Raw genomic sequence first — 21,296 nt, 5'->3', positions numbered from 1 at the left:
AATATGGGTAATACTATTAAAAGAAATAATTTTCTTTCTTTTGTACTGCCTCCAAGAAGAAATCAAGTGTAGTTGCTGCTTTGTTATTAGCAGCAGCACCCAGGTACATGATCTAGAGATAAAAATATCAATAAGTGCAAATGTAATCAAAACTTTTACTGTAACTATAGATAGAAAAACATGTTAATGACATGAGGTATTGTTTGGTAAAAACAAACTTAACACATTTATAAAATCAAAAACAAACAAACAAACAAAAAAGAGCATGCTTCATGGCATAGGAGTAGATGTAATCTGCCCTCCACCCAAACACAACAGACACATGAGTGCACTGAAAGGTAGTGTGTAGTGCGCACTAAGCACTACCTTCTGTAGTGCACACTATCGTGGGTAAGTGCTGATCCAAATTGAGCACCAACCAACGTTTTGCACTTACTGGTAGTGACATACCAGCTTTTGATGGTGATTCTTCTGCTGCCTTAATTTACAGAATGAATTTCCAACGCTTGATTTTACTTTGTTTACTCCTTACTTAACCCCACCTGTAAACTTTGTAGCATCCAACGCAGGATCCTCCTCGGGCTGCACATGAATTAGAACGTATGCTTATTTATTTTAAGGTATATGACCCTCTTACATGCTGCCTAATAGCACCGCTGCTCCATTAATATACTTTTTTTTAAGGACAATCCTTCCAAGTTCTTCCAAAATCCAAAATCACATTAATGAAATGAAATGAAAATTTCATTCATTTCATTCATTCATTAACATACGTGTTTGCATGTCATCATATTTTTATGCTATTAAATGCCGTTTAAAAGGCCTTATTTGTGAAACAAAGAACCGTGGCCTCCACTGTATTAATCTATCTCAGTTGATAACAATAGAAACCATCAGCACACGTTCATGTGTCTCCCCCATACCTAACGTGCAATTTAAAAGACTAATAAAACAGCTTTTAAATATGCAAAGATATCTTCACTGAATTAAAGTACTTTACATTATACATCTGTTTTCATTGGTGTTTACACTGATACCGTTCACGTCTGGCAACAGGAAACCGATAATACTAGAAATCATCATTTAAAATATGAAATGCAGTAATGAAGATGCTAAAACAGGGATGCAGAAAACATTTTATTTAAAATTTTTATTAAAACATTTCTCTCTTCTTCTCCATTTCTCCACAGCAGCGTCCTAGCCCGCAGGTGGTAAATGCCTCAGTGCCACTGCTGGCTCGGTAGTTTGATGCCACAATGACCTATGGTGAACACACAATGGCAGTTTATATAAAAGCAAATATTATATATATATGTACTTTATGGGTACTTTGCAGACGCTTATCTAAAGTGATGTACAATCAGCTACGGCTTAGTCAGCGTTACCATGGAAACAGGCCGGTTCTCTAAACCAGCGGTGTTTCCTAATCAGTTTTCAGATCAAGGATCATTTCGTTTACGCCACAGACCCTACAGTGCTTAATCTGGAGGTTCAACTATCATGAATAAACATACGGAACCTATAGCATTAATAATTTTTAACACTTATAGCCCATCTAGATCCGCGAAATCGGCTGTAAAACTGCTAACATTTACGTTGCTAACTCTACTGCAGCCTCCAACAAATGATCAGATCCATAACTGGGATCATGGATAGAAGAGATAAAAAGCATGCTGCAGTTTATATTAGAATTATGATCAAATAACTTGATGCTTACAACAGTAGAAAATAGCTTCCGCCTTTATAGTTACCAAATCCTCACAAACTAAACATGTTTGGACCAGTTTGTCAGACAGGAAGATCTGTATATCATACAGCAAGTTTAATGGTGAACCAATACACCAGTATCTCACTTTTCAATTTCCATCATCTTTTTCTGTCTAATGCTGAAGAAAGAAAGAAAGAAAGAAAGAAAGAAAGAAAGAAAGAAAGAAAATCACTTAATCACTTTTCTTGAGTAGCATTCAATCCTTCCAAATATTACCAGGCCATACAGTATCTGTTAAAAAGAACACAACAAAACAATGAAAAAATATCAATTTCAAAATATTTAAAGCTGATAGAAAAAGAAGGTCAAACATGGAAAAAAATTCAATATTAAAAATTAATTTTTAAAAAATTGTTTAAAAAATGCAAAACATAATCCAATTGTAATTAAATTTAATATAAACATTTTTTTTTCAAATAAACCAACATTTTGGCCCTGATTTAGCTCCATAGCAATACTTCTAATGTGTGATGCCAAATGCAGGACAGGAAACAGCTTTGAAATGTTTCAACCAAAAGCATCAAGAATTTTGATGCAGTAGTTACCTACACGGGTTTACAATGACATTATTATTGTGCCTAATTTCTGAATGAATCAGAGTGGCTTTCTGAGTGCAGACAAAGAATTTTTGCAGGAACATCAGTTACGACCCGACTCTGCTAGGGTTCATGAGCCGCAACTGTGGAAAGGTTTTAAAGGTGAAACAATATTGATTTTATTATTGCAACAGGGGATTTGGTACAAAGAATAATGAAAACCAGGGCCTCGTTTCAGAAAGCGGGTCCAACAAACTCTGAGTTAAAAGCGCAGCTCTGTGTTGACCAACTCTGAGCTGTCAGACTTTTTGGTTTCAGAACAGGTGATAACCATTAGTTCAATCAACTCTGAGTTAGCTTACCCCTGAGTACAACGCGTGCATGGGCGGATAAAAAGCCCTCATCAATGGAACACGAATAACATGATTCACCATGGCAACAGATGAAAAAAAGAGCTGCTTCTCCCACTTTTCTCCAGTGGAGTTAGAAATATTAATGAATGCATATGCAGAATATGACCATATATTTCAGAAAAAAGCAATACAGTAGCTGCGGCAAAAGAACATGAACTGGCAGAAAATAGCTGACCGAGCCAATGCGTGAGTAGTATGATTTTTTTATCTTGGTTGTTCCACTTATTAAACATTTGTATCTCTGCTTCAATGTATCTTGGTATTAATATATCAAAAGATATATTTTTTTTTAATTTGGCATTTTGGTGTTTTTAATTTGGCGTTTTCTGAAATGGGGCCCAGAGCTAGGGGAGTTGGAGTTAGCGATGCTACTTAACAGAATAAAAATAGAACAATTTCCTAAACAACAAAATCCCCCCACCTCTAAAATGGCACTAGTGTGGCAGCTATATACAGAGTTAACTTAATACAGTTATAAAGATTTGTAAATAAATGTTTGCAAATAATTTGTATAAAAGAATCTTTGCCTGAGAAATTCTAGTTTGTAAATGTATAGAAAATTATTTTCAAAGTTGTAAAAGAAATTGTCTGTAAATTTAAAAATATAAATTCTTATATGAGTTCTTTAAATATAAGTTCTTTTGCAAATGTCTATTCAAGAATGCAAAACAGAAAACTGTGCAAGACTGAAGTTGCAGATGGCAGATTTTTGTCCCTGTCTTTAAACCTAACTTTTTTCTTGTTCTTGCAGCCTGAAGAATAAGAACAAATACCAATATGAAAAACTAGGACTATCAAATTAACACTTTAATGCAAAGTAATTAATCTGTGGAATAAATGCTCAATTATTTTTAATGTATTAATGCATTTACAACAATATTATTACTCATGCCATATTCAAAAAATCCAAATTTGGCATTGCCCTAAAGAATATGTTTATTTTGGTCATGTAGGTGCCTTGTCTCTGAACATTACTCATTAAAAACTAACTTATGTTCCTTATTGTGATGAAGCAGTGAACAGTACATCTCATTGAAGTAGGACAGTAGGCTAATTATAGCACTGTTATATCTAGCCATTAGCTGCACAAAGAATGAGAGCTAGCATTTTGTTCTCCATTCTAAAGTAATAAATTAACGAATCAAATAATATATTTTTTTCAGATAATTGAATTCCAGCTTACCTTAAACCTTCATCTGCTCCTCATGTTTGTGGTAATCTTGCGATAACATTTGAGATTTGGCCTCAAATATATTTGAACATGCTTCTTTCATGTTAGCTAAACATGAGTTAATTAAGTAAATATTGAGTTGTACAGTTTTAAGAAAAAGTACAGAAATGAACTATATACATCTCACAATAATATTTAATTTAAATAGAAATTACATGTTAAAGTTGAGAAACTTGGACAATTTCTCTTTTTTGAGTGCAGCACACAATAAGAAATCACTCCTCTTTTACTGGCAACATAGCTGTTTATTTATAATCAGCATGGGCTAAGCTGCACTGGTTTTGTGGCTAAAAATGAATAACACTAATAAAAAAGAAATAAAGAACACAAAAAAAAAACAAACAAAAGAAAAAGTACATACCTCCAGATGCATGGAGGGAAGCAGCTACATTTTAAGTTAGCTAAAAGCTAAGCTATTCTATGCAAGGCAAACCAAGCAGCAAAAGGGCTAAATGCTGGTGTCTGCGCTGGCTTTTTAGTTGCAGTAGGTTCGCAAGTCATCAAGGGTGCAAGGCCTGTCACAGCAGCGCTCTACAACGCTTAGCTTCTGCAACTGGTCCTTAGACATGGTGTCTTCATTGCCAGTCAATGGTGTCTGTGCTCCGCCTGCATTTGGATGGTAGAAGATAGGAGAGAAAGTTAAAGCTAAAACTTATCTGGCTGGTTTAAAAAAAAAGAACACATGATTGGAGGAATATACTGCTTACTCTATATAAGAAGTTCAACAATATTAGTATGCTTTGTTTAAGTTTTGTAGTCTTACCCTGCACAGGTTTGTTTCTGACTGGATACTTGGAAATGCCTCTGTCACAGAAAAACATTAGAGCCTCAACCAGTTCATCACCACACAGCTGATGAATTTCAGTGGCCTGTGAGTGGGGGCACGCCATGACCAGTAAGACCAGCAAAGCGGCAGTATGTAGCCATAGTGTTGCCATAGTGAAGACAAGCTGGACACAAACATTGTTTTTAGTACAAAAGTGTAAAACAAACAAACAAAAAAAAGTCAAAATAAAAGAAAAAAAAATATAAGAAACACATAAGGAGGAAAGAAATGATCAAACATGAATAAGGTGGAAAGATATGAAGTAAAAAAAAAAAGGTAGCAACATGTAAGAGTACAGGTGGAGTTAAGGATCAGGAGCTCATCTGTAGAGGTCAGACATGGAAGGAGAAGAAAATGTTAAACTATTTAAAGATGGATACAGGAGACAGAGATAATGTGGATAAAAGAAACATATAAGAAAAACAGGTCTTCCTAATAAAAGGAGCAGAGAAAGAGAAGAAGCAGAACGTGGAGGGGAGTAGCTCACCTAAAAAGTTAGAATGAGAGATGGATGAAGTGTAGATGTAGACGTAAAGGAGCAGATGTATGATACTGAGCTGAAGTTGCCCTCTGCATTAATACTCTCAACACATTGAAGACACGCCTGCTGCGTATGTGTACAGATGAGTTTGTGTTAAAGTTTCCAGTCAGCAGTCGACGATGTGACTGGTTTAGTAAACACACTTTACAGCACTTACTAAAACAAACTGAGCTAATGACCACAAGACATTTCCATGCATTAATCTCCAGTAGACTGGATTAAAGTAACAAGACTAGCCACCAAAACAATTAAACACCTCCAGCTGCTGCTGGAGTTTTAACGATCTGAAGACATTTTTAAAATCTTTTACACCGGCTCCCAGTCAGTCAGAGAATAGATCCGAAAGCCCTACTTATAGTTTGCAGGACTCAGGTCAGCTAGTCTAGAACAGAGTACAGACTGAAGCTGGAGAAGCTACATTTACAACAGCTATGCCCTGCCAGTGATCAGATACATGGCTGGGATAATAAGCAGGCCAAAGAAGGAACTTGAGCCCACAGATGTTAACATTAGAACCGCCAATATTCCAATACTCCTAGAACCGCCGAGAAGGGTCATTTTTACCACCCCCTGCTGTAACAGCCAAATAACGCAAAGATGCATTGAAGTTGTTCGTTTCCATTTATTATTTTAATAATTATAATGGAGACTTAAAAAAAAAACATAGCTAAACAGTCAAACCAGAATATAATAAATAACAAAATAACAGATTTCAATATTTTAGTTCACATTAGACGAAGGTAATATAAATAAATGTTGCTCTTCCACTCATTTATTGTTTTTATTCACACGCATGCACACACATGAACACATGACAATAACTTTTTAATAGTCTAAATAACAAATAATAATTATTAACATTACTATGAGAATATAATATAAATTTGTATAATTTGATAAAATAAATATCGACTATATACATATTCAAGCTGGCTACACATTAGCCTCACTCACAATCAGCGCACACGCTGTACACTTTGACTGTGCACTTTCCACACACTGCACATTGGTACTTTGTACATTTTTTGGTTGCTTTGTTTTGTTTGCAGTTGCATTTTACACCCCAAACGCACCTCCTCTTTAAGAAGTAAAAAAGTTGTCAGTGGTGACATTTCTCCCTTTCCCCATGAACGGCTCCATCAGTTTCAGCACCACGCTTTCTGCTACACTCTGTGTTACTGAGCGACTCGGATCCTTCCCCAGATAAGGAAATCTGTTCAGCATGTATTTGGTCTCCACATCAGCAGCGAGCCAGAATTTTGTGCTGAATTTGTCTGGCTTGTTTGGCATGTACTGGATAAAGGGACAGCCAGACTTTGAAGGGAACAGCTGTTCATCTACTGTTATTTCTGGGCCTGGTTTATAGGCCGCCTGGCTGTTCTGGACCAGCTTGTCCCACACCTCACTCACCAGAGCAAATCTGTCTTGTGACAGTTGTATCTGTCTGGTAGCTTTGTGGTCGAACCGTAGGTAGCGCATTATTTCCCTGAACCGATTCCGTGACATGGTAGTGGTAAAGAAATTGAACCTCCATTCATTTGACCACAAATCCTCCACGTCCACGTGCATTCCACAGTGTACTCCTCTGGCTAAGAGGAGCCCAATGAAGGACTTCAGTTCAGTCAGGTTCAGTTCCCGTGTTGCTTCTCCCCTCCAGTGTGCCTCCGCCACCGAACAGTCACAGATGTGCTGAAGCATTCCACAATCCATCAGGCACCTGGGACTGGGCTCTCCCGGCTCGAAGTCCTGGCTGTAGTCCAAACAGTTCCATCTTTGGTGGTCTCATGAAGGTCAGACGCAGGCTGGGGTGGTTCTAATCAATAAAATTATGTAGAGTTAGCTCAGCTTGAGCAGAGAATGTTATCAGTATGTTACAAAATGATATGTCATCACCTTGCACTACAGGCCCATCGGCTACCAGAGGCTGAGTATGTGTGGTGGGTGACTCCTCAGTTGTGACCAAAAGCCGGGACCGTTTCCTTGGTCTGCGATCTTTCCACAGCTCCTCATCCTCAGTAGATGACTCGTTACTGGGTAAAAATAGAGGATCATCACTTTCTCCCCCTACCGATTCCTCCCCCGTCTCGTCAGAATCCTCCTCACCCACATCCAGTGTTACCTCTCCTCCCTCCAACTCTCCGTCACTCAGGTCTTGGAATAATAACCAAGCTTCTTTGGCATTCATCCATCTCCTGTATTTATCCATTTGTAAAATTTAGCACTAGATTAGCCTAAACGATTTTAAAACCCTATTACGTACTCTCTGACAGCTGTCAAACTCAAGCGCATTACTAAGCAACCAGGAGTGACGCGTGAAGCTGCCAAGATGCCATTGGCCACCAGCTTTGCCATATTTCAGAGCTGCAACATCTCTGGAGTGCCAAGAAGCACGAGGTGTGCAATACTCAGGGACATGGCCAAGGTAAGGAAGGCTGAAAAACGACCACCACTGAACAAGACACACAAGATAAAACGTCAAGACTGGGCCAAGAAATATCATAAGACTGATTTTTCTAAGGTTTTATGGACTGATGAAATGAGAGTGAGTCTTGATGGGCCAGATGGATGGGCGCGTGGCTGGATCAGTACAGGGCAGAGAGCTCCACTCCGACTCAGACGCCAGCAAGGTGGAGGTGGGATACTGGTATGGGCTGGTATCATCAAAGATGAGCTTGTGGGACCTTTTCGGGTTGAGGATGGAGTCAAGCTCAATTTCCAGTCCTACTGCCAGTTTCTGGAAGACACATTCTTCAAGCAGTGGTACAGGAAGAAGTCAGCATTGTTCAAGAAAAACATGATTTTCATGCAGGACAATGCTCCATCACATGCATCCAAGTACTGCACTGCGTGGCTGGCCAGAAAAGGTCTAAAAGAAGAAAAAATAATGACATGGCCTCCTTGTTCACCTGATCTTAACCCCATAGAAAACCTGTGGTCCCTCATCAAATGTGAGATCTACAGGGAGGGAAAACAGTACACCTCTCTGAACAGTGTCTGGGAGGCTGTGGTTGCTGCTGCACGCAATGTTGATCGTGAACAGATCAAGACACTGACAGAATCTATGGATGGCAGGAATTGAGTGTCCTCGCAAAGAAAGGTGGTTATACTGGTCACTGATTTGTTTTTGTTTTGTTTTTGAATGCCAGAAATGTATATTTGTAAATTTTGAGTTGTTATATTGGTTTCCCTGTTGAAAATAAATAAGTGAAATGGGTATATAGTTGGTTTTTGTTAAGTTGCCTAATAATTATGCACAGTAATAGTCACCTGCACACACAGATATCCTCCTAAGATACTAAAACTAAAAAGAGCCCCACTCCAACTTCCAATAATATTCAGCTTTAATATTTATGAGTCTTTTGTGTTCATTGCGAATATAGTTGTTGTTCAATAATAAAATTAATCCTCAAAAATACAACTTGCCTAATAATTCTGCACACCCTGTATGTTCACTGGACCCATATCAGGAAAAGTCATGAATTGAGAGAAGTAGGGATTTTATTTTTACAGAGATACAAGTGTTTGAGAAACCAAGGAGGTAAAAAATTACCCCCCTGGCGGTTCTAGTGTTAAAACATAGAAGCTGCTCACCGTGGATGGAGGCTTCAACCCCAAATCCAGAATTCAGAGGCTATACACTAAGTGCAAAAATGGAGGCCGAGGACCAGTGAACATCAGGGCCCATATTCAAGAGTAAACATTAAAGCTCCATGAATACATATGAAAGAAGGCCCCAAGACATGAAGCACTGAGTGAAAGTCTCAGGCAATGGAAGCTCGAGGAGAGAGAGTTGGAGGAACCATCATGGGAGGAAAAACCCCTGCATGGGATGTACCACCGACAGATAGCTGAAGTGGCAGATATGAACAAGTCCTACCAATGGCTAGAGAGGGCTTGACTGAAGGACAGCACAGAGGCGCTAGTCATGAAAGTGCAGGAGCAAGCCTTGAGTGCCAGGGCAATCGAGACCCAGATCTATCACACCAGGCAGGACTCCAGGTGCAGGTTGTGCAAAGAGGCCCCTGAAACAACCAGGCACCTCCCAGCAGGGTGCAAGATATTGGCAGGCAATGAATACATGGAAAGCCATAACTAAGTAGCTGGCATATTGTACAGAAACATCTGTGCAGAATATGGACTAGAGACCCCTAGGTCACAAGGGGAAACACTTCCCCAAGTGGTGGAGAATGAGAGGGCTAAGATCCTGTGGGACTTGCAGATACAGACTGACAAAATAGTGGTGGCCAGCCAACTGGGCATTGTGATCATAGATAAGCAGCAACGGAAAGCCATAGTGATCTTTGTCGCCATCCCCAACAATGGAAATATCAGGAAAAAGGAACATGACAAACTGGAGAAATACAAGGGACTCAAGGAAGAGTTAAAGAAAGCCTGAAAGGTGAAGGCAACAGTAGTACCAGTGGTCACTGGAGCACTGGGGGCCGTGTCCCCCACACTGGAGAAGTGGCTCCAACAGATACCTGAAGAAACATCAGACATATCCTTCCAAGAGTGCAGTGGGACCCTCATGCTCCCAGATCTCTGGTAGAGGACCCAAGCTTGAGATTAGGAGCCACCCACCCCACCCAGGGGAGATGGGTTGTTTATAAACAGGCTGCCATGTTGCATCGCCATCCTTAAATGCAGTAGCCGAAAGGGGACAAACTTGTTAGCCTAACATGTTTTACGTGGTGGTGGTGGTGTGTGTGTGTGTGTGTGTAGATGGGGGGGGGGGGGGGGGGGGGGGGGGGGGGGGGTTTAGATAATCAAGCAAAGATGACCGTGGATGATTCAGCTTGTCAGTTTACATTGAAACGGATGATTGATCCAAATTAAACCATAATAATCAGGAGAAAACGAGAGTGTACATCGGTGGAGCATTTACCAGATGGAGGCAATTGATGAAGGAGAGAGACTTCAAAAAACTGAGGCAGGCTTTCTGCTGGATAGGTAAGTTAATTCAATCTAACACTGAAGTTTATTTTGGCGTTATGTTAGAAACAGGGCAGGGTAGTGCAGCAACAACTTTATCCTCCTGTTTAAGTCAGATTATTTACTGTTACTTGCTATATAAAACTCCAGAAATGGCTAATTTGTTAGGTAGCCTACAGTAAAAAGGCTCCATTGCAAACAGTTTTCAGTTTTTGTTACTCTTCAGAGAAGTCATACCAGCAGGTGACCATGCACTTCTTTCAGATGTATTTTCTGAGAGCTTTCCCTACACTGAGTAATGTTACAGCATGGGATCTTCCTCTTGCAGCACCGACAGGTCCACTGCCCCGCTTTGACTCCCTCTACCTTTCCCTCTTTGTTTTCCTCTTCATTTTCCTCTTTCTCCCCCTTCATCAGATGATCTCTGAGTCTGCAAGTCACAAAAATGATTTCATACGATATGCAGCTTCCGTAATTGTAATAATGCACTTAAACGGTGAGGTTCCAGTAAAGTGCTACTTAGTTGCTTGCATTACATATGCGCACCACTAGATGGGAGTAATTCTTACACACTGGGGCTTTAAGAAAAAAATTTATACTGATGCATATTAAAGCAGCATCCAGCTTCCCCACCAATTTTTTCTTCTTCTGGAAATGTTATCTCCACCAGGTTCAACAAAAGCATGAACACAGAACACAGAATTTGTGTTTTGTTTTTTTGTTTTTTTTCATCATTCAGAATATAGAATTTTCTGATAAATGAGGTAAACATTAAAAACAGTATAGCTTACAACTTCTCCTTGGCAGCTGATGAAGTCCTGCTGTGGCAAATGCACAAGCAGTAAAAGAAGAGGTACTTCTTCCCACAGTATTAATTAGGCAGATACTAATTTCCCACTACCCCGGTTAACCAGGTACTGTTTCCACCTAATTTTTTATTTACCTGTCTTCTTAAACTGTTTTCCTGACATAGACGCCTCATAGACTGACGCTGCCTATTGGAGCTGACGTATCAACACGGCCACCGTATTTGATGGGTCTCTTATGTTCCTCCAATTAATTTATTTCTATTGGGCTCGACACACAGGAGGCGACGTCGCTCCTTCTCCATTCATTTTCTATGGAACCTGCGTATTGAGGTGAAAATTGCTGTTCTCCTCCAGCCAAGCGAAAGGCGACATTTGTGCATGTGAAATGTTGCGCTCGTTCATGTAGAAGTGCACACGGGGCTTGCAACGCTGTAACCTGGCACTACAGCCAGTCAGCGAGGGGCTTCATGGACTGACCAATGAGAGCAGGCTAGACAGCACAGTCTGCAAACACTTTGAACATGGAAGAATGGATCATTTTAGCTTAATAAAAGGGAGCCGCGTGGCTCCAAAGTAAATTTCTCTGAACGTAGGTTCTGGATTTATCTGGATCAGCCTTGAAGTACATAAAATGATTATATTCACGATGCTGCTTTTTATTTTGTAAACTCGGATGAAGCCTGGGTTGTCTTTCTTTTATACAGTAAACATCAAGATTTCTATCAATCCGTGCAAAATCTTCTGATTCTCCATCTGTCATACTTTGTCACGTCAGGGACTGGTTTGAAAATGTCAAAATTCCCACTAATATCATAACCAACCAAATTTCTTGGAGAAAAGCAATCTTATAGCACGATGCATGACACTGCTGCCGTCGCTGTCGTTTGTCGCGTCCCGTGTGTTCGGTTTCACGAAGGTTGCGATAAGTTTCGCCCGTCGCTGTCGTTGGTCACCTCCCGTGTGTCGAGCCCATAAGTTGTAAGCCTAACTACAATCATCGCATGTGTGCTTTCCTGCTGAAATAATTTTATTATGCTATTTAGCAAAGACATATGTTAAAATATTAATAAATGTATAAATGAATTAATTTTAAACTTTAATAAACAACTTTGATCATTTGAACTTATCCTTTTTAACACGCACGCACGCGCGCGCACACACAAACAGGGAGCTAAAACCCTAGAAAAAGAACTGTTTTGCTCAGCTTCTTGCATGTGCTGTCACTTTGTAACTCTAGGGTAGTTTATTTTGCAACGTGGTGCAGCCACAAAAGAAAACAAATAGTTCTTTAAGTGCTTCAACCCGTGGGTCCCTATTTTGGGCACTTTTTCTTTTTTTTTATTTTTTTCTAAGACTGATCTGTTTTCCAAGACTTTCAACAAAAACAAAAAATAGCACATGCAAGAACAAAATTTTACATCAGTTCCCTGTTTGTTGTACAAGGATGTAGGGCTTAAGTGTTGTAAGTATTTTGACCATTATGTTTAAAAAGTGTAAATAATAATAATAATAAAAAAGTGCTACACCTTTGTAATGTATATGGATGTGGCAGGGGAAGATGCAGAGAATCCCTCAGGTAGCTGTATGCTTTCGGACTGTGGAGGTGCAGTGTAAGGGCAGTGTAACTCTCGCTGCTCCCTCCTTTGTTTGTGTCCCTGCTTTGAAAAGAGGTCCATCTGAAAAACTGGAATTCAGTTAATACAAACTAGTTAGCAAGTTCCGTTAATATACTACCTTTATAAAGTCTGAAAAAGAGAGTAAACATAACATAACAAGATGGGCTGCTCATCTACTGAGTATTATTGACCAGTGAGACCAATAACTAAACCATGAAAACACTAAAGAAAACATGTCGGCCCACCAGGAAAACAGCTGACCTGCCCTATGAACACTCCCTCCCCGCTCTGCCGCAAAGTGGACCTTTGCTCAGTTTGACTTCCATACTTCCGTGGTGGACAAGGTTGCCTTATTGCATGGGCTTACATGGGCTAAAGCCCAGGGGCCCACAGAGTTTAGGGACTTATCATTTTGGGATAAAATTAGCATAAAAAGTAAAATTGTTAGGTAACTTGTCATCTTTCCTGTCAGTCACATTATATGAAAATTTGAGACTGCTGATTGATTTAAATTACCACATTGCAACCGTGCTCAACCCTGTCCCCCTATGTGTCAATCTGGTCACGTTTACCACTTTGATAGGGAGACAGGTGTAAGATTTCAGGCAAAAAAAGTTCGAGAGTAGTGCTTCTAAGAAAAAATCGGCTTGTGAAAAACAGAACCGGGAGAAAAATATACTAAAGCTCATGGGATTTTTTCAGTCTCACACAGATGACAGCGGAGGAAGCGGCCCAGCTAACCTGCCAGAGAAAACAGTGGGGCCTGCGCAGATGCCGGAGATAACAGACACAAGACGAGGAAGACAGAGGTGAGGTGTAGGAGCAGCAGCAGGCACACGGGCATCAGAGAGGGGCGGGGGACGAGTCAGACAGCACTTTTTTTCAGACAACTGCTTTTTTGGGTTAAGCTTTGGCTAGTTTCTCAGCCACTTGTTTATAAGTCTTATGTCTGTCTTATGCCTGCACAGAGAAGCAAAGGAAGAAAACACCACAAAATAATAAATTGCGGCTCTTTTATTGGCAATAAAGCTGTTTATTTATCATCAGTATGAAATAAACTTCACTGTTTTAATGGCTAAGAGTTAAATAATAATAATCATTCAATAAACAGAAAAGAATAATACCTATTAAGTAACCACTCTCCATTTATTTTTATATCATAGAACTTTATTTCCACAAAATTTAACAACTTATCAATAGCAAGAACTCAAAACTACAGGCCTCCTGATGCACTGAGAGGCATTAGGAATTAGGAAGTTAACCAAAGCTAAACTAAGCTATGCAAAGCTATTAAAGTAGCAACAGGGCTAAGTGCTGGTGTCTGCGCTGGATTTTCACAAGCAGTAACTTTGCAGGTCAAGGATGCTGCAAGGTCTAGCACAGCAGCGCTCCTCTATGTTTCGCTTTCCAATCACTTCCATTTGGTCCTTAAAAGCGCCGTTCTCGTTTTCACCCCATGCTGCTCTACCTGTAGTCAGATAGTGTAGGATAAGGGAGACAGTTAAAAGTGAAAGCCATCATGCTTGTTTAAAAAGAGAACACATGATTGAAAGGAATAAACAGAAACCAGAATTGTAGGATATATTTCTTTGCAATATGCTTAGTACATGTTTAATGCTGCTATAGAGAAAAGTTAAATTCAAGTTTATTCTGATACTGTAAGTTTTAGTGTTTTATAAAAATGGTAGTCTAACCCTGCACAGGTTTGTTTTGGGTCTGAGGGGTGTAGTAAAAGCCACTTTCCCCACACACAAGGTGAAGAGCGTCAACGAGGTGAGGTCCACACAGACGTTGAGGTTCAGTGGTTTGTGAGGAGGGGCACAACATGACCAGTAAGACCAGCAGAGTGGCAGTATGTATCCACAGTCTTGCCATCATGAAAAAGACCTGGACACAAACATTCAGTGAGAAAGCGTAAAACCATCAAATAAAAAATAGCACGTAAAAACCTCTGATTACACCATTCATCTTTTTTCATAAATGCATTGTTTCCTTTTGGTCTGTTTTATTAAACATATTTCAGTGAGCCCATGGTTTTAATCGTCTGTGTGATCGTGTCTATGTTGTTGTTTGTATTACTGGTTGCAAACTAATGTCCCTAATGGGACCATACACTTACTTGATTTAAAAAGGAAACAAATGTTTAAACATGAATGAGCTGGAAAAAAAAAAGATAAAGAAAAGGTAGTAACATTTAAGAGCACAGGTGGAGTTAGGGCTCAAAACAGTTTTATCTGTAGAGGTCAGAGATGGAAGGAGAGTTAAATATGAAACTATTTAAAGATGCATACGAGACAGCGATAGTGTGGATATGTGGAAATAAGAATAGGTTAAAGAAAAACACAACTTCTTTATAAAAGGAGGATAAAAAGAGAAGCATAAAGTGGAGAAGTGTAGCTCACCTATAGAGTTTAGAAGAGTGGGAGATGGATGAAGTGTAGATGTAAAGGAGCAGATAGTATGATCCTGAGCTGAAGTTGCCCTCTGCATTAATACTCTCAACACATCGAAGACACGCCTGCTGTGTATGTGCACAGATGAGATTTCGTTAAAAATGCCAGTTAGCACATGATGTGCCACTGGTTTACCAAACACACTTTACAGCACTTAGTAAAACAAACTGGGCTAATGGTCCGCTATGATCTGATCACCTAACTGGAACACCCTGATGAGCTACCAATTTTTTTGGACTTTAATTTGAGCAACAAACCAACTGGTGTCCTTTTTTTAAGGCAGGGAAATGGTTATTTGGGGATTGTACTTGTAAAAAATAACATCTTGACAGATACTTTGTCCTTTTTTTCAGTTTGCATCTTAAGTTGTGCAACAGCCACCCTTTACCCTAAATGCTCTAGAATGTTCTTTCCTTCTTTCCTTATTTTACAGACACAAATCATTCCAGATTTTTCCATGAAGTCGGTGAACAAAAGAGTTTTTCATATTAGCTCATTTTATATTTCACTTCAAAACCATTGAAATCTTATCTACAGCAAATACAAAGATGGCCACAAAGATTTTGGGCACTATCAAAGGAGGTTTAGTATTTCATTGTTAGGACGATAATTCATCAGTCCATTTACAGTTTTCCTTGCAAAGACATACAGTATAAACTCAGTGACATCTGAGTGAATATTTGTGGTGGAAACTGGTAAAAGGCTCCATTGTGCAAAGGCGATCGGTTGACTCCTAAACAAGAAAAATCGGAAACTGAATTAGTAAGAACAACAAATAATTTAAGCAGTCATAAAAGAAAAAGCACAACAGTGTCATGTCATTTAATTTTATTTGGTTAATGATCTCATGAACTTATTTTCTTGGATGAAGTTACTCTGTGTTTGTTTTTTCTGTTTCTAGTTGATCTGAAAAATAGCATCTGTAAGTATGATAGAGCATTTTAGTATATTGATAAAATGATAATACATCATTGTATTTATAATATTGTGAATAAAATAAAATTTTAATTTAATAAATATTAGATATGTTCTAAAAAACAGGGTGTTGAATCAAACTGATTTGTGCCTTAACTTTTTTTCATTTAAATATTTATTCATTCATGTATTTATTGATCTGTTTTACAAATTTAAAAGGCTAAATGAGCATCCTTGTAGGGTGGAAACTAATCTAAAATCTAAATAAATTTATTTTAAAGTTTATGTTGAAGAAATAATATGGGACATCTATGAAAAAGTTACACTGAACTGTTTGCAAAGTCTTGGTCCCAATGCATGTTCTACCAGGTGCCACAACATCATAATACAAACTTGTTTTGTACTTTAAAAAAAAAAAAAAAAAAAAATACCTTGTGGTTGTGCAAACTGGAAACTTCAGGTTGTGTTTCTGTGTTTGATGTTAAAATTATCCAGAATGGATCATTCTTCCATCAAACACAGAAAGAGGTGAGAATGATCCAAAATGGTATATCTATAGAGCATTTAGTGTCATACAGCATGCATTACGGACTGTGTACATCACTAAAGTGATAGTTTTGCTTGGGGCTCTACACTGAGTCAGGTATTCGTCATGTTGTTGAACCATGCTGCCTGTGTGAAAAAATGTTGCTTGCATGACTGTGAGCTAAAAGTCAGTGAGAGCCCTTAAGGGAAGAAATGCTGTAATAGATATGAGAAATTGTAGACCTATAATATGTGGTGCGCATATCACTGTATTTGTATATGTAAAGAACTGTGCAAAAGTCTTGACCACTTAATATATATATATATATATGTATATATATATATATATATATATATATATATATATATATATATATATATATATGTATGTATGTATAATCTTAAACCAAATATTCAGATTCAACATTTTTACAATTCAATATTTTCTCCTAAAATTCCTGTTATGACATTCAAGCAGTAGTAGAAAAAGTGACATATGATTAGCAGCAGAGCAATGACTTGTTCCTCCTACTCAAGTTATTTGAATGAGCACAATTACACATAAAATATGCATTGAAATTTAAATCTTTCACAGATTTTGCTTCATTATTAAATTTATGTGCATTTCAGTATTTCTTAATGTAAAAAAGTTCATAGAAAACATGAAGAACTTTAAAACTTAAGACCTTTAAATATAATGAACACTGTAAAAAGTAAGAATGTTTGGACATTTTCCATAATAATTCCATGAAGTGAGTGTAACATGTTGGAAACAAGTTATCTACAAGCATGTGCTGATTTCCCGTGTGAAAGCTGAAAATTACTTCAGCCTAAGAACTTGAACCACTCCATTAAAATATGATGTGTAGATGGTCTCTGTATGGCTGGGTGTAGTGAAGAGTGACAGCAGAATGCTGTGTGGTCCGAGGGCAGTCTCAGTCAGGGGTCTGTCATGCAGGTGGGTTGATCCCTCAGAATTTGATAAGCTCTCAGCTGGATATGTTTTTTTTTTTTTTTATCAACTACACAGTAAAAGCCTTTGGCAGGATATGATGGTTGTTAAATAAACACACGGTTACTTGTTGAGTTACACCATCAGACCTGGACTGGCCCACTGGTGAAGCGAGACATTTCCTGGTGGCCTAGGCCCAAAAGTGGCCTAGGCCCAAAAGTGGCCTAGGCCCAAAAGTGGCCTAGGCCCAAAAGTGGCCTAGGCCCAAAAGTGGCCTGGCTGGTAAAAAAAAAAAAAAAAAAAAAAAAAAAAAAAAAAATTTAAAATAAATAAATAAATAAAAATTTGTGCTCATCAGTTCTAACTAATAATGGTGATTAATCAAAATGACAGTAATATATATTTTTAATGATCAACACTCTCAGAGGTTGAACAGCTTAGATGCAGTGAAATGTGGTGGCGAAATGTACTCGGAATAAAAAACGGCAAGAGAAGGCAGTTTATTTGTATAGCACATTTCATGTACAGGACAATTCAAAGTGCTTTACATAAAACAAATGTACTACAGATATTTAGAAATAGTAAAAGACAACACATCACAATAAAATAATAAATTACATTAAAATGATTAAAAGCAAGATAAGTTAAAAAAAAGTTAACATGCAGATTTCATGCATAGGTGCATGAGAAGAAAAATGTTTTTAACCTGGATTTAAAAATGTCTACATTTGGTGAAAGTTTAATCTCCACTGGCAGTTTGTTCCACTTCTTTACAGCATAACAGCTAAATGCTGCTTCTCCATGTTTAGCCTAGTCTCTCGTCTGGACTAGTTGACCAGAGTCTTTGGATCTAAAAGCTCTGCTAGGTTTATATTCTCTGAACATATCACAGATGTATTCTGGGCCTAAACCATTCTGGGATTTGTAAACAATCAGAAGGGTTTAAAATCTATTCTGTGACTGACTGGAAGCCAGTGTAAAGATTTCAAAGCTGATGTGATGTGTTCAGATCTCTTAGTCCTGGTTAAAACTCTAGCAGCAGCATTTTGGATGAGCTGCAGATGTTTAATGCTCTTTTTAGGAAGTCCTGTTTGATGTGGCTGCAGAAAGTCAGATCAGAGTCTATCAACACTCCAAGGTTACAAACTTGGTCGGTGATTTTAAGAGCCCGAGTCTCCAGGTGTTTGCCAATGCTGACCCTCTTCTCTTTGCTACCAAACAGAATAATCTCAGTTTTGTCTTCATTTAATTGTAAAAAATCCTTCCTCATCCAGGTGTTTATTTGCTCCAGACACTGACACAATAAGTCTATTGGACTGCAGTCATCTGGTGACAGAGACACATAAAGTTGGGTATCATCTGCAAAACTTTTTAATAATGCTACAGTTCTGTAATATTTGACCCAAAGGGAGCATATACAAGTTGAACAGAAGAGGTCCAAGGACTCACCCCTGGGGGACTCCTCAAGTCATAGCCACTCGCTCGGATTTATAGCTGCGGATTGTAACAAAATAACTCCGGCCTTCTCAATAGGACCTGAACCAGTTAAGGACCGCTCCAGAAAGTCCAATCCAGTTTTCCAGCCTGTGGAACAGGATTCTGTGATCTACAGTATCAAACGCAGCACTGAGATCCAACAGAACCAGAACTGATACTTGACCAGAATCAGTATTTAACCTAATGTCTGTAGCAATTTAGCATCATTAAACACTGAAGATGTTTAATAAAATTATTAATTTGAATAATTTAATAAAATTATGACTTATTAGTCAAAATTTTGATTACCTCGGGAGCACCACCACACAGCTAGCCTTATACTAATCTAATGGCTGTGTGGACACCATTAGAGTACTGAATTAAATAATTTAATAAATTAATTAATTCAAGCTAGTCAAATCAGTTATCAATTAATCAGTCTCAGGACGGTAATAACGTGAATTCTTAACTCGAAGGGACCCATAACATGGGTCAAAGGAGAAGTTCACAATAATCTGACCAGTTTAGGATAAATATGAAATATTTATTACTAGTCTAATCATGCATAAATGAAAAGGAAATATTTACAAAGGCCTTCGGATGGGAAAATGAATCAAACATTGTAAAATGCAAAATATGGTGTTCAAACCAGAATCTTATTTCAGTGTAATGTGTGTAAAAGTTGATGAGGAAATCTTTTGACTGCATCAGTGTGTTTATCTGGTTGTAAATGATGTGATTGCCTTGTTTTATGCTTGTTGGGCTTATTTTATTGCATGAAATATGTGGTGGGTCCTGCTGGACCAAACATACAGTATCTCACAGAAGTGAGTGAACCCTTCACATTTTTGCTAATATTTCATTATAGCTTTTCATGGGTCAACACTATAGAAACTGACATATCAAAGCTTAGTTTTTATTGTTTGGTGTTCTGTATATCAAAGTTTCATTTCTATAGTGTTGTCCCATGAAAAGATATAATAAAATATTTGCAAAAATGCAAGGGATGTACTCACTTCTGTGAGATACTGTAACTTCACAGGTGGGTTGCTGCATGATAAAGTTTGGGAACCCCTCCCAAGGTTGGACAGTCTCTTATCTGTCTAAGTTGAACTGACTTTAATGTTAGCTGAATCACGTCGGGGGAAGTTGCTGTTGACCATTTCTTGTTTTTATGGTTGCAGAAAATAGTGATGATAACATACAATATTTATGGTAAACTAGCATCTAGACAAAATGACACAAATGTTGTTTTAGATTAACATAATATGATATGAATAATGGAGTCATACTGTGACTGTTGTATTGAGTGTTATGATGAGAGTAGGAGAAAAAAAAGCACTGGTGGCTGGTGGCTTATAGTGATTACTTAGCCTGTGTGTGTGTGTGTGTGTGTGTGTGTGTGTGTGTGTGTGTGTGTGTGTGTGTGTGTGTGTGTGTGTGTGCATTCATATGTGCACTTAAAGTACATGTAAGCATATGTGGGCTATAAATGAAAGACTGAACAACAGGAACTCAAATATACCATATAGCAACAACAACACATATTTCTAACACCTTATTTAGTTAAACCACACCAGGTTGTAATCTTGGTGCTGCTTTGCCAGAGCTTTTGCTTGGTATAGGTCCAGTGAATGATATAAATATGACTTTTTAAAGATAGCATGCAAGTTTCCACAATCTATGGTGCTTTGGGATTGCATGCCATGTACAGGTCCAGAAGATGTAGCATTCCCCCATATATAAAACATTTTAGGCACCTCTTATTCTATCAAATGAGGCTGGTGATGCTGAGGTTTTTTTTCCACATGATAATGCTTCTGACTTGGATTTGAAAAAACACACACACATGAAAAGGTTACCTATTGCTAAACTGATATATTAATTACCTTACAAAAAAGGTGGAACCTCACTAATGGAAACATGTTTTTCTTTGTGGTCAGGTGTTACGGCTGTCACCTGTGCAACTAATTATTCCATCTTGTATAAAAAATCACCCTGTGTCATCGCCTGGCTGGGATTTACTGCACTCTGCCACACCTTCCTCACCTGCTCCCTGGTTTGCTACCCTCTGGACCAGTTGCTGCTGCTGAAGCTTTCTACCAAGGATAAAAGGGCATCCCTTCTTTCAGTGGCAGCTGTGTTCTGGCTGACAGCTTGCCCACTTTTGTAGAGACTGTTTTTGTGATTTGTGCTGTTAAGGCTGTTTGCTTTGGTTTCATCAATGTAATTGTTAATTGTTTGGAGATTGGGTTAGTATTAGCATTGTAAACCTTCCTTCATAGTACTGTTTGGTAGTTGAT

General features: G+C 38.4%; 1 protein-coding gene across 1 annotated transcript; it reads right to left on the bottom strand.

Moving 5' to 3' along the window:
* Window positions 1-13,204: 13,204 nt before the first annotated feature.
* Window positions 13,205-15,241, bottom strand: LOC121654429 (insulin-like). Its single transcript, XM_042008561.1, has 3 exons — window positions 15,075-15,241; window positions 14,367-14,559; window positions 13,205-14,140 (listed from the first exon to the last, which is right to left on the bottom strand). Exons 2-3 carry the CDS (start codon window positions 14,548-14,550, stop codon window positions 14,007-14,009), a joined length of 318 nt encoding a protein of 105 aa, XP_041864495.1. The 5' UTR covers window positions 14,551-14,559; window positions 15,075-15,241; the 3' UTR covers window positions 13,205-14,006.
* Between the last annotated feature and the right edge of the window lie 6,055 nt (window positions 15,242-21,296).

The sequence above is a fragment of the Melanotaenia boesemani genome, chromosome 15 (assembly GCF_017639745.1).
Source record: "Melanotaenia boesemani isolate fMelBoe1 chromosome 15, fMelBoe1.pri, whole genome shotgun sequence".
NCBI lineage: Eukaryota > Metazoa > Chordata > Actinopteri > Atheriniformes > Melanotaeniidae > Melanotaenia > Melanotaenia boesemani.
Note: the sequence above shows the minus strand (reverse complement) of the source record. Positions and strands in the feature narration are given on the sequence as shown.

What these genes read in the sequence shown, in the direction of transcription:
- LOC121654429 (XM_042008561.1), bottom strand. Translation starts at nt 14,550, where the DNA reads ATGATGGCAAGACTGTGGATACATACTGCCACTCTGCTGGTCTTACTG. An exon ending in CCAAAACAAACCTGTGCAGG is followed by an intron (nt 14,141 to 14,366) that starts GTTAGACTACCA and finishes ATCTGACTACAG; the next exon opens with GTAGAGCAGCATGGGGTGAA.